The following is a 12500-nucleotide window of genomic DNA, read 5'->3' on the forward strand; positions in this document are numbered from 1 at the left end:
TGGCCTTTACACAGACACAAAGACATAGAGGCTCCTTGTAAACAGACGCAAGTAAATGATGGAGCAGCAGTTTTTTCTGGATAAAAAGAACTATAGCGTTTACATATTTTGGTATTTTGGAGGAATGTCTTCTATTGTTTTTGTGAGTAACCGTATAATAAGCTGGATGATGTATAGTTCGGAGGTCATTATCTAAAAAGAAATCGATTGGATTTCAAAATAAGAGTATACCGCGGTTATAACGGTATAGCCAAATCTCACCCCAACACACACACACACACAGTCACACACACAGTGACACACACACACACACACACACAGTGACACACACACACAGTGACACACACACACACTAGCCTGTAGGAAGCGTGGCATGATACTTACGTGTGTCGGTGTTCTGGAAACTAAGCAACAGGCCAGAAATCTGTTCTGATAACTCTTCCTGTTAAGCACACATACAAGACAGTCATTATACAATAAGCAAATCACACACTTACAATAACACCCCCCCCCCCAGCCACACACACACACACATTCCATGCGCATAAGAAACAAGTCACACATGCACAACAGCCCAACCAGTCGATGTCGTGTTAACGCATTATGCTCAGCCCTTTACTGTCATACAGGCGCGCACGGCACACACACACACATACACAAACACACACACACACAAACACACACACAGCCTCTGTCCCAACACTCACCTGCAGCACCGCTTTGTCTTGCATCCACAGACAGTAGAAGAGTCCTTTCCAGATCTTCAGCAACTCGTCTTCAGTGAAGCCACCTAATGTCACACACACACACACACACAGAAGGGTTAGAGGCAACTCGTCTTCAGTGAAGCCCCCTAATGTCACACACACACACACACACAGAAGGGTTAGAGGCAACTCGTCCTCAGTGAAGCCACCTATTGTCACGGACACACACACAATCAGAAGCCAGAAGGGTTAGAGGCAACTCGTCTTCAGTGAAGCCCCCTAATGTCACGAACGAACACACACACACACACACACACACACACACACAATCAGAAGGGTTAGAGGCAACTCGTCTTCAGTGAAGCCCCCTAATGTCACGGGCACACACACAATCAGAAGCCCGGAAATACAAGATTGAGCGAGTAACAAACACAAGATTGAGCGAGTAACAGGCATAGCTAAATCAGTTAGTCAGTCTTCTTCTCCATTACGTTCGTCAACCAATTGGTTCATTTAATTTACGCCGTCATCTCCACCCCATCATAGGTAATGAAAGTGCACACCGAGAAGGACACATCCAAACACACACACACATAACACACATAACACACATTCAAACACACAATCCACACAATCAAACACACACAACACACAATACAACCACCCAGAGAACCACACGCACGTCCACACGGACAGCATGGCTTCTTAAGAGCGGCGTCAGAGCCTCAGGCGACACATTTGGATTAAGACAGAAGTTGGAGAATTATGTTTTTCGTACCTCCGGGTATTTGTGAGCGCGACCTCACGTATCTCCGCAGCTTTTTAAAGGCTTTGGTCCGCACAGTCCTCTCGTTTGCCGCTAATCTTTGCGCCAGAAGCACTTCAGGCTCCTGCTCCTGCGCCATGTTGGATCTTCACGTGGAGAGTGAACAGCAGTGGCGCGTTTGCTATACGTCACTTCTTTCAGCGACGCAACTTGATGGCGTCACAGCGTCAATTCTGGGGGGGGCAGCAGAGAATTTCCTTTTACTGACAAAGGAAAATATTCTTCTTTTACAATCTTATAATTCACCAGGGCGCTGATAGTCATCTTTGTATAAAAGTGTACATATAGCTACATATTTGATAATGACATACGCGTGCCACTGGAGTACACTACTGTAAGTCGCTGGAACATACAAAACACACTGGGACGCAAAGAAAGGTGTAGGAAAAGTAGACCTGTCAAGGGATTTCTGACATAAAAAAAAAAAGGCCAATAAGTCGATACATCTAAATTATTGAAGATGCGGGGCTGATACACGCAGATACAGAGACATATATACCGTATATATGTCTATGCGCTGATATACGTCTGATCCAGACGATGGCGATATATATAATTGTATTGGTCATCACAGCCATTATTGAATATCACAGAAGAAGAAATAGCGATCGGCGGTAGGGTGAGAGACACGCTCTGGAACCGTAGACACGGTAAGCAAAAGAAGAAGCGATGTGAAATTCATGGCAATAAGCAGTTTAGAGGGCGGAACCGAAGCAGTGCAAATATCAAAATAAGTTAGGTTGCGTCAAGTACACCGAGAAATGCCAAGTGTGTGTGTGTGTCTGTGTCATTATCTTATTATCTATATTATCTTAAATAAAAGGCGAGCAATAAAACATACTCTCTAAAGATCTGTTAACTATCCCCATAGAACAGTGCTTTTATCAGCCTCCTTTTCCTTTAACCACGATTCAGAGAAGAAGAGAGGTCTTTTATTTTGACGACATTCTTTGGCGGCCATATTAGTGAGTTGTTGATATCACCGATTTCACATCGTTGTAGTTGAGGAAGAGAATAATAATGGCGACAGCTCGGTGAAAGAAGGAAAGGCGCCACTCGTCACTTCAAAGCTGAGAAAGCAAGTCGAATTGTATTTTTTTTAAGTCCTTGATAATTATATCGTACAATGTCGAACAGAACGGCCTACTTTTACGACCCCGACGTCGGGAATTTCCATTATGGCGCGGGACATCCCATGAAACCTCATCGCCTCTCCCTGACCCACAGTCTCGTTTTGCATTATGGATTGTACAAGAAGATGATGGTTTTCAAGCCCTATAAAGCCTCGCAACATGACATGTGTCGATTCCACTCGGAGGACTACATCGACTTCCTTCAGAAGGTTAGTCCGAATAACATGCAGGGCTTCACAAAGAGTCTTAACACGTTCAATGTGGGAGACGACTGCCCCGTTTTCCCGGGCCTATTTGAGTTCTGCTCGCGATACACGGGCGCCTCCCTCCAGGGGGCCACCCAGCTCAACCATAAGATCTGTGACATCGCCATAAACTGGGCTGGCGGGCTCCACCACGCCAAGAAGTTCGAGGCTTCGGGTTTCTGTTACGTGAACGACATAGTGATCAGCATCCTCGAGCTTCTGAAGTATCACCCACGAGTCCTGTACATTGATATTGACATTCACCACGGCGACGGGGTTCAGGAGGCCTTCTACCTCACGGACCGAGTCATGACGGTGTCCTTCCACAAATACGGGAACTACTTCTTCCCCGGGACGGGGGACATGTACGAGGTGGGGGCGGAGAGCGGGCGCTACTACTGCCTCAACGTGCCGCTCCGCGACGGCATCGACGACCAGAGCTACCGGCAGCTGTTCCAGCCCGTCATCAAGCAGGTGGTGTTTTTTTTTAATATATATTTGATTTATTTGTAGACATTTCAAAACAAGACTTAAATGTACAATAGTCCTCACAGACAAGTGAGAGGATAACACATCAGACAGCCAAATGGCGAGGATACACATTACAACCCCTCTCCCCCCCTTCCCAAAACAAATATACAACTAAAGCAATTTGAGACACAGACAGAAAAAGAAAATTATAAAAGCAAACAAAAAACACAACACCAACAATAACTGGCTGTTAAACTCTTGCAGTGGCAGATAATATTGTAGAAAAAATATGCTTATACTCATTCTTACCATTCCACCTTCTCTGACCTTCAACTCTCTCACACACACACACACACACATTATACTCATTCTTCAGGTGGTGGACTTCTATCAGCCCACCTGCATCGTGCTGCAGTGCGGGGCCGACTCTCTCGGCTGCGACCGGCTCGGCTGTTTCAACCTGAGCATCCGGGGCCACGGCGAGTGCGTGGAGTTCGTGAAGAGCTTCAAGATCCCCCTGCTGGTGCTGGGCGGCGGCGGCTACACGGTGCGCAACGTGGCACGCTGCTGGACCTACGAGACGTCGCTGCTGGTGGACGAGCCCATCAGCGACGAGCTGCCCTACAGCGAGTACTTCGAGTACTTCGCGCCGGACTTCACCCTGCACCCGGACGTGAGCACCCGGATCGAGAACCAGAACTCGCGGCAGTACCTGGAGCAGATCCGGCAGACGGTGTTCGAGAACCTCAAGATGCTCAACCACGCGCCGAGCGTGCAGATCCACGACGTGCCGGCCGACCTGCTGAGCTACGAGCGCACGGACGAGGCGGACCAGGACGAGCGCGCGTCCGAGGAGAACTACTCGCGGCCGGAGGCCAGCAGCGAGTTCTACGACGGCGACCATGACAATGACAAGGAGAGCGACGTGGAGATTTAGTGTCCTGCTTGGAAGTCCGCCGCCTGGTGTGACCTCACCAGACCCCCCCCCCCCCCCCCCCCCCCCCGCCCACACATACATGGACCTAACCTCACCCCAGCTGACCCCACCACAGGACTCAATACAGCTGGGATTAAGACTAACCTTATGACTGGGATTAAGACTCCTGGGTTATGAACTATGACTGGGATTAAGACTGGGACTAAGGACTTTATGACTGGGACTAAGGACCTTATGACTGGAATTAAGACTAATCCTATGACTGAGACTAAGACTATGACTGGGACTAAGACTAACCTTATGACTGGGATTAAGACTCCGGGGTTATGAACTATGACTGGGATTAAGACTGGGACTAAGGACCTTATGACTGGGACTAAGACTAACCCTATGACTGAGACTAAGACTAAGACTGGGACTAAGACTAACCTTATGACTGGGATTAAGACTAACTTTATGACTGGGATTAAGACTAATCCTATGACTGGGACTGAGACTCCTGGGATTAAGGACCTTATGACTGGGATTAAGACTATGACTGGGATTAAGACTAACTTTATGACTGGGATTAAGACTAATCCTATGACTGAGACTAAGACTCCTGGGTTATAAACATTACTGAGACTAAGGCTCCTGGGTTATGAACATTTATGACTTTATGACTGGGATTAAGGACCTTATGACTGGGATTAAGGACTTTATGACTGGGATTAAGGACTTTATGACTGGGACTAAGACTCCTGGGTTATGAACATTACTGGCCCTATGACTGGGATTAAGGACCTTATGACTAGGATTAAGACTAACTTTATGACTGGGTTATGACCAATGACTAAGACTAATCCTATGACTGGGATTAAGACTAACTTTATGACTGGGATTAAGGACCTTATGACTGGGATTAAGACTAATTTTATGACTGGGATTAAGACTCCTGGGTTATGAACATTACTGTGACTCCTTGGCAGCCCCTCCTATTAAAGTGTTTCTACATGAATGAGATCCTAGTGCCTGTGGGTGTGTGTGTGTGTGTGTGTGTGAGAGATGTTAGCCAGGTGCATCTCTGTGTGTGTGCCTGTGGGTGATGCTCTTTTTCACTGGTCCCAGTTTAGTGTGGCACACACACACACATACACACATACACAGGTGGGTGATGCTCTTTCACTGGTCCCAGTTAGTGGGGGAGAGTTGGCCAACACATCTGAGTAGCCTGCTGTGTGAAAATCAAATATAACACACAGGCACACACACGCGCGCTCATTACTCACAGTGCACATATGCACACACACACACAATCTACATTTTAGCCACATGTGTACACTTTGCCGGTTACAGGCTGTGTAATCAAGATTTACTAACTGTTCATTTTTGTATCTTTGTATTCTGGATGTTTGTGTGTTTCAGTCTTACCATTTTGTGCATACAGGAGGTATTTACATGTTTTTAAATAAAAACATCACAGCTGATGGATGGATTTTCTTCCTTCAAGATGCTGCCCTGACCTGGGGAATGGTACTAGCAGTTCACCCAGACATCTCTCACACACACACACACACACACACACACACACACACACACACACCCACACACAGAGAGATGCACCTGGCCAACAGCTCTCTCACACACACACACACACACACCCCCACACACACACACTCAGAGATGCACCTGGCCAACAGCTCTCTCACACACACACACACACACACACAGAGATGCACCTGGCCAACATCTCTCACACACACACACACAGAGATGCACCTGGCCAACATCTCTCTCACTCTCACACACACACACAGACACACACACAGAGATGCACCTGGCCAACATCTCTCTCACACACACACACACACACACACACACACAGAGAGATGCACCTGGCCAACATACACACACACACACACACACACACACACACACACAGAGATGCACCTGGCCAACATATCTCACACACACACACACACACACACACACACACACACACACACACAGAGATGCACCTGGCCAACATCTCTCTCACACACACACACTCACACACACACACACACGCACAGATGCACCTGGCCAACATCTCTCTCACACACAGAGATGCACCTGGCCAACATCTCTCTCTCACACACACACACTCACACACACACACACACGCACAGATGCACCTGGCCAACATCTCTCTCACACACACACACTCACACACACACACACACGCACAGATGCACCTGGCCAACATCTCTCTCACACACAGAGATGCACCTGGCCAACATCTCTCTCTCACACACACACACACACACAGAGAGATGCACCTGGCCAACATCTCTCACACACACACACAGAGATGCCAACATCTCTCTCACACACACACACAGACACACACACACACACACACACACAGAGATGCACCTGGCCAACATCTCTCACACACACACACACACACACAGAGATGCACCTGGCCAACATCTCTCTCACACACACTCACACACACACAGATGCACCTGGCCAACATCTCTCACACACACACACACAGAGATGCAAGGACGAAATTCAAAGTTCTGTCATCTTAAATGTCACCAAGACAACACTCAAATGAAACAGAACACATGCAAGCCCAATGGCTGCCCATCGTTTCACACACACACACACACTACATCATCTTTTTCTCTAACACACACACACACACTCCATCCTCTTTCTCTGAGACACACACACAGACACTACATCATCTTTTTCTCTGACACACACACACACACTCCATCGTCTTTCTCTGAGACACACACACACACACTACATCATCTTTTTCTCTAACACACACACACACACTCCATCCTCTTTCTCTGAGACACACACACAGACACTACATCATCTTTTTCTCTAACACACACACACACACTCCATCATCCTTTTCTCTAACACACACACACACACTCCATCATCCTTTTCTCTAACACACACACACACACACACACACTCCATCATCCTTTTCTCTGAGACACACACACACACACACTCCATCATCATTTTCTCTGACACACACACACACACACACTACATCATCTTTTTCTCTAACACACACACACACTCCATCATCATTTTCTCTGACACACACACACTACATCATCTTTTTCTCTAACACACACACACACTCCATCCTCTTTTTCTCTGAGACACACACACACACACACACACTCCATCATGTCTTTCTCTGAGAAACACAACAAGCATATATTAGGAAACTGAGTAGACTGCAGCCTTTAATTTACATTCCAGTGTGAAAAAGACATCTGTGTGTGTGTGTGTGTGTGTGTATGGGTGTGTGTGTGTGTGTTTGGAAGGTCAGTTGGCCTCTTGTGTCTTCAGTTCTTTCAGCCCTTCAATTTGCCCTTCTGAAAAGAGAAAAAAGATGAGTAGTGAACCTCACACACACACACACACACACACACGTGCACACACACACACACGTGCACACACACACACGTGCACACACACACGTGCACACACACACATCTGCGCACACACACACACACACACACACACACACGTGCACACACACACATGCACACACACACACGTGCACACACACACATGCACACACACACACGTGCGCACACACACGTGCACACACACACACACATACACACACCTGTGCTCTCTTTGACTGGGCTCCACAGTGTCAGTCCAGAGACCGATTTTGGTTTCCATTTCAACTGCATAGAAACAGCCTCCTCCTCATCCCCATCCGCTCGATCCTTAAAACACACACACACGCATGCACGCACGCACGCACGCACGTAATCACAATCAGGATCAGCATAACAAACTTTAGGTATTCCAAATATAGTAAGCAATTATATTAACATCTTATTGGACAAAGCAGAAACTTCTTCTCTGCAAAAACACACAACGCAATACCTGCAAAGTATCAAGAACTAAAACACAGTTAAAGTATCAAGAACTAAAACACAGTTAAAGTATTAAACACTAAAACACAGTGAAAGTATTAAACACTAAAACACAGTGAAAGTATTAAACACTAAAACAGTTAAAGTATTAAACACTAAAACACAGTGAAAGTATTAAACACTAAAACACAGTGAAAGTATTAAACACTAAAAAACAGTGAAAGTATTAAACACTAAAACAGTTAAAGTATTAAACACTAAAACACAGTTAAAGTATTAAACACTAAAACAGTTAAAGTATTAAACACTTAAACAGTGAAAGTATTAAACACTAAAACAGTGAAAGTATTAAACACTAAAACAGTTAAAGTATTAAACACTAAAACAGTTAAAGTATTAAACACTATAAGACACAGTGAAAGTATTAAACACTAAAACAGTTAAAGTATTAAACACTTAAACACAGTTAAAGTATAAAACACTATAAGACACAGTGAAAGTATTACACACTAAAACACAGTGAAGAGTACCTGATCCACCTGCACGTACTCTCCGTGCTGTTCACAGCCAATGTCAAAGACATACTTCCCAAGACCTGACGGCTGCACACACAGAGAGGGAGTTGAGGAGGTGAGAACCCACACACACACACACACACACACACACACACACACACACACACACACACACACACACACACTCAGTCAATAAATAACTGGCACTTCGACTAGTGCGTAACTTGCAATTACAGCAGTTACATTTCTGCACTTCTTTTTCTTTTTTATTTCATTTTGTTATATTTCTTATGTAAAGTAGTATTTATTGTTACACCATGCTTTTTATTGCTCCTAGCTTGACTGTTCTCTCCCTTGTACGTCGCTTTGGATAAAAGCGTCTGCTAAATGACTAAATGTAAATGTAATAAGATGGTGTCATATTTCCTCTCACTGTTGCTGGTTGGGAGGTTGCACTGCACACACACACACACACACACTCAGTCAATAAGGAGGTGGCACTGCACGCACACATGTTGGACTCACGTTGTTGTTATGGAAGTTTCCCTGGAACCTGTGGTTGAGATGGATCAGCTCTCCTGCCCCCTCCATCTTGCCCCCCACCCACGAGCCGCAGTACTGGGACCCTGTGGCCTTGTACACGTACACACCCTGCCCCTGCCTGGTCCCGGAGCGAGGGGAGGGAGGGAGGGGGAGAGAGAGAGAAGAGGCTACGTCAGAGAAAGTCAATGTTGAATTTTCTCATTCCACAGAGAAGTGTGTGCAAGAGGGGTGTGTGTGTGTGTGTGTTTGCGTTCACGTATGTGTAAAACTCAGTGTGAAGTGTGCTTGGGAGAGAGAGAGAGAGAGGGAGTTTGGGAGTAGTTAGGCCACACCTCTGATGACGGAGCCACTCCCCTTCATAGGTGTCTCCGTTAGGATAAGTGTGAACCCCGTGACCTTGTCGTAGGTCATCAACCCAGCTCCCTGAGAGAGAGAGAGAGAGAGAGAGAGAGAGAGAGAAAGAGACAGACTTATTCCTTTATTTCAGTCTCCTGAAAAGTGCTAACTGATTGAATGCCTGACCTCTTTTCTCGTACCCTCATATTTGGAACCGTCCGGATAATAAAAGACCCCATGACCATGCTTCAAATTTTGGTAGTAGTCTCCGATGTATCGGGCACCGTTCTTGAACCGGTAAGTTCCCTTTAATAAATAGATAGATAGAAAGATAGAAAAGCCTTTATTGTCATTGTATTTATACAACGAAATTTTGAGTGCTTCTCCTGTTGGTGTGACGAGGGACAACATATAACACAACAACAACATATAACATAACAATACTACAACTATCCAAAAACAGTAGGAACAGCCCAAAAAAAAAAATATATATATATACATATACATTAAGAGTAGAACAAAGTGCGGTGGCATAGACTAAAGTACTTCAATAAATACATCAATTAATACAGCTTTGTTAATGCACATGTGTAAGGTGACTGAGATGGTATGCGACTTGTAGTCAATAAAGTGCTTAGTGTTTAGTGCATGTCGGTATTTAGAGTTCTGATGGCCGTCGGGGAAAAAAACTGTTCTTAAGACGCGTGGTAATATCAGACGTTGAGGGACACAATGCCAACCATTTTAAAATGTTAAGGGCAGAGAGATTTACCTGACCACATCTTTTGCCGTTTTCGTACATGCCCTGGTAGGTGTCTCCGTTCGGTAGTACGGCTCTGCCAGCACCGTGTCTTTCTCCGGCTTCATTCCGCTCCCCCTCGTACTCCTGCAGCATTCAAACAACATGGCTATGATAGCGTATCTAACGTCTACAGTTGTTGGCGAGTTAATGTAAACGTTAGCCAGCGGGCCGTCGTTGTAAACAAGGTCATCATCATATTTAATCTCACCCCGAGGTACCCTTGTTCGTCGTCAAAATCCACGGATCCGGCGTCTGACATTTTCTAAGTAGGTTAATAAAGAACTATCTACCTCTCTTGTGCTAAGCTATCTAAAGAACCAAAACACAACTGGGACCTGAGTTTACTGTTGCCATGACAACCACGCGCTTGCGTTCAAGGGAAGCTGTTCGTTTTGGGAAGTCAATGACAACAAAAACAGAAATTCAACAATTGTAAACATATTCCAAAGTAAATTGAATATGATTGAATAACTATTGAACATAGAGTACAATCCTCTGAAATAATATGTTTAGGCAATTTTAACCACAGACGTAAAAAAATAAACACACAAGGACGCCATCATATTTTTATATATTCAGATCAGCCGCCAAAAAAATAAAAAGCACAGTGAATCAGGCTCCCCAACAGGCGACAAACTCCGGTAATCAGTATGCCTGAACAATAAGTGCTCAGATTTTTTAGCCCACCGCGGACCTGGCCCAGATGTGGCGCAGGAAGTGAACCCTCCAGCTCTGAGCACTGAGCAGTTATCTGTCAGTAGATTGCATGCGAAGTCACGCACCAGATCATAAACTAACTTTTAATTGACCAGATAGGCACTAGATAAAGTTTAACTAACATATAATTTCCCATGGACAGCCTGACATTCCACAGTGTGCTTCCGTGAGCGACTCTGAGTCCGTGTATATGTGTAGTAGGGTACGTTTATGTTCAACGCCAAATGGATAACACAGATATATTAATTTCGTTTTCCTGCTAGAAGATACCAACTGGTGTCTCCGTGAACTGCAACAACATAAAATGACACGGAGCCGGAGGCGGGCCACTAGTTCCGTGTCGTGACGTCAGTTTGGTAAGCAGCGCGAGCAGTGTGTCCAATCTGATAGACTTGTCCGAATGAGGAAGTCTCTTACGAGGCAAGCTGCCACACACGCAACGTATGAAAACGACTCAGCTGTGGTTCCGTAGCACTTCTTGAATCCGGTAAGACAAAATAATCATATTAAAGAGCTGGAGACATAAGACAGTTGAACAAGACCGTGGCTTTTGAGTGATGACGCTGAAGGCTCTTCTGCGCTGATGTGTCTGCCTGCGCTGCTTGGAAATGATCACGAGAGGCTAATTAGTTTTGTATTTGGATTGAAAAACGATCCGAGTCACCGGATCTAGGTTTTATCGTCTGTCAGAGATCAAGCCGGTAGGAGGACGCGCGCAGACTTCAGGCTGTGTTCAGTGTGTTTGGTGAGGGATCTAGCCCTCGCGAGGAGGACACTGGACGGTTAGCTACCCAAGGAAAGATTGATAACTTTGATGGTTAGTTTGGTATGATATGGTCTGATATCCGGTACTGGGTGGGAGACTTTACGGATACATGGCACTGAGATGGCTGTGCTGAGATTTGAGGGTTGGGAAGCCTTGAGTTCTTTGGGGACGTGATCAGTTTAGGGTTGAGGGTTCGTGGACATGGTCATGCCCAGCTGCGAAGTACCGGTGACAGTTTAGATGAGGTGTTTGGGTGGGATTGGAGAGGGAGAGAGTCTTCAGGTGTGTTTAGATGTGTGTTGGGGTGTGAGGAGTGTGTTAAGGTGTGAGGAGTGTGAGGGGGTGTGAGGGTGTGAGGGAGGGAGTGTGTGTGTGTGTGTGTGTGTGTGTGTGTGTGATAGTGTTAGTGTGTGTGTGTGTGTGTGTGTGATAGTGTTAGTGTGTGTGTGAGAGTGTTAGTGTATATGTATGTGTGTGTGTGAGAGTGTTAGTTAGTGTGTGTGAGAGTGTTAGTATGTCTGTGTGTGATGGGGTGTGTGGTGTGTGGTGTGTATGTGTGTGTGTGAGAGTGTTAGTGTGTGTGTGCGTGTGTGTGTGTGTGATGGTGTTAGT

At 45.6% G+C, this 12500-nt stretch overlaps 4 protein-coding genes across 10 annotated transcripts in view; 2 read left to right on the forward strand and 2 right to left on the reverse strand.

Annotated features, from left to right (window-relative positions):
* The window catches only part of LOC105898494 (ribosomal RNA processing protein 1 homolog B-like), a 15711-nt gene extending 14041 nt beyond the window's left edge, over nt 1-1670 (reverse strand). For 2 of the 4 annotated variants that reach the window (XM_031580305.2, XM_031580297.2), the window contains exons 1-3: nt 1486-1669; nt 708-790; nt 385-442 (exon numbers count right to left, since the gene is read on the reverse strand). In XM_031580305.2, the coding sequence (XP_031436165.1) occupies nt 385-442; nt 708-790; nt 1486-1612 (268 nt within the window). In that variant the 5' untranslated portion in view covers nt 1613-1669. Of the gene's footprint in view, nt 1-384; nt 443-707; nt 791-1485 lie in introns of all 4 variants that reach the window. The other 2 variants (XM_031580290.1, XM_031580299.2) reach the window with 2 other exon arrangements.
* Nucleotides 1671-2426: 756 nt separating this feature from the next.
* Nucleotides 2427-4738, forward strand: hdac3 (histone deacetylase 3). The gene is made up of 2 exons (XM_031580319.2): nt 2427-3385; nt 3759-4738. Exons 1-2 carry the CDS (start codon nt 2660-2662, stop codon nt 4317-4319), a joined length of 1287 nt encoding a protein of 428 aa, XP_031436179.1. The 5' UTR covers nt 2427-2659; the 3' UTR covers nt 4320-4738.
* Nucleotides 4739-7543: 2805 nt separating this feature from the next.
* rsph1 (radial spoke head component 1) lies at nt 7544-11382 on the reverse strand. Of its 2 annotated transcripts, none has more exons than XM_031580333.2 (8): nt 11093-11382; nt 10376-10489; nt 9804-9909; nt 9600-9690; nt 9250-9385; nt 8740-8811; nt 7951-8056; nt 7544-7693 (listed from the first exon to the last, which is right to left on the reverse strand). In XM_031580333.2, the coding sequence occupies exons 2-8, from the start codon at nt 10403-10405 to the stop codon at nt 7644-7646; spliced, it is 591 nt and encodes a 196-aa protein (XP_031436193.1). In that variant the 5' UTR covers nt 10406-10489; nt 11093-11382; the 3' UTR covers nt 7544-7643. The 2 variants fall into 2 exon arrangements, with proteins under 2 accessions (XP_031436193.1, XP_031436183.1); XM_031580323.2 differs by lacking the exon at nt 11093-11382 and adding an exon at nt 10614-10956.
* A 74-nt stretch (nt 11383-11456) lies between these two features.
* slc37a1 (solute carrier family 37 member 1) overlaps nt 11457-12500 on the forward strand; it is a 29000-nt gene continuing 27956 nt past the window's right edge. For 2 of the 3 annotated variants that reach the window (XM_042709451.1, XM_042709456.1), the window contains exon 1: nt 11457-11609. The gene's annotated coding sequence lies outside the window, so the exon portion shown is untranslated. The other variant, XM_042709454.1, reaches the window with a different exon arrangement.

This window comes from Clupea harengus, chromosome 2, assembly GCF_900700415.2.
Source record: "Clupea harengus chromosome 2, Ch_v2.0.2, whole genome shotgun sequence".
NCBI classification, from domain to species: Eukaryota; Metazoa; Chordata; class Actinopteri; order Clupeiformes; family Clupeidae; genus Clupea; species Clupea harengus.

Excerpts from the sequence above, each read along its gene's own strand:
- hdac3 (XM_031580319.2), top strand. The coding sequence starts at position 2,660 with ATGTCGAACAGAACGGCCTACTTTTACGACCCCGACGTCGGGAATTTC. Across the intron at positions 3,386-3,758 it reads TCCAGCCCGTCATCAAGCAG|GTGGTGGACTTCTATCAGCC; the intron begins GTGGTGTTTTTT and ends CTCATTCTTCAG.
- rsph1 (XM_031580323.2), bottom strand. The coding sequence starts at position 10,664 with ATGTCAGACGCCGGATCCGTGGATTTTGACGACGAACAAGGGTACCTC. Across the intron at positions 8,057-8,739 it reads AGTACGTGCAGGTGGATCAG|GATCGAGCGGATGGGGATGA; the intron begins GTACTCTTCACT and ends GTGTGTTTTAAG. Across the intron at positions 7,694-7,950 it reads CCCAGTCAAAGAGAGCACAG|AAGGGCAAATTGAAGGGCTG; the intron begins GTGTGTGTATGT and ends TTCTCTTTTCAG.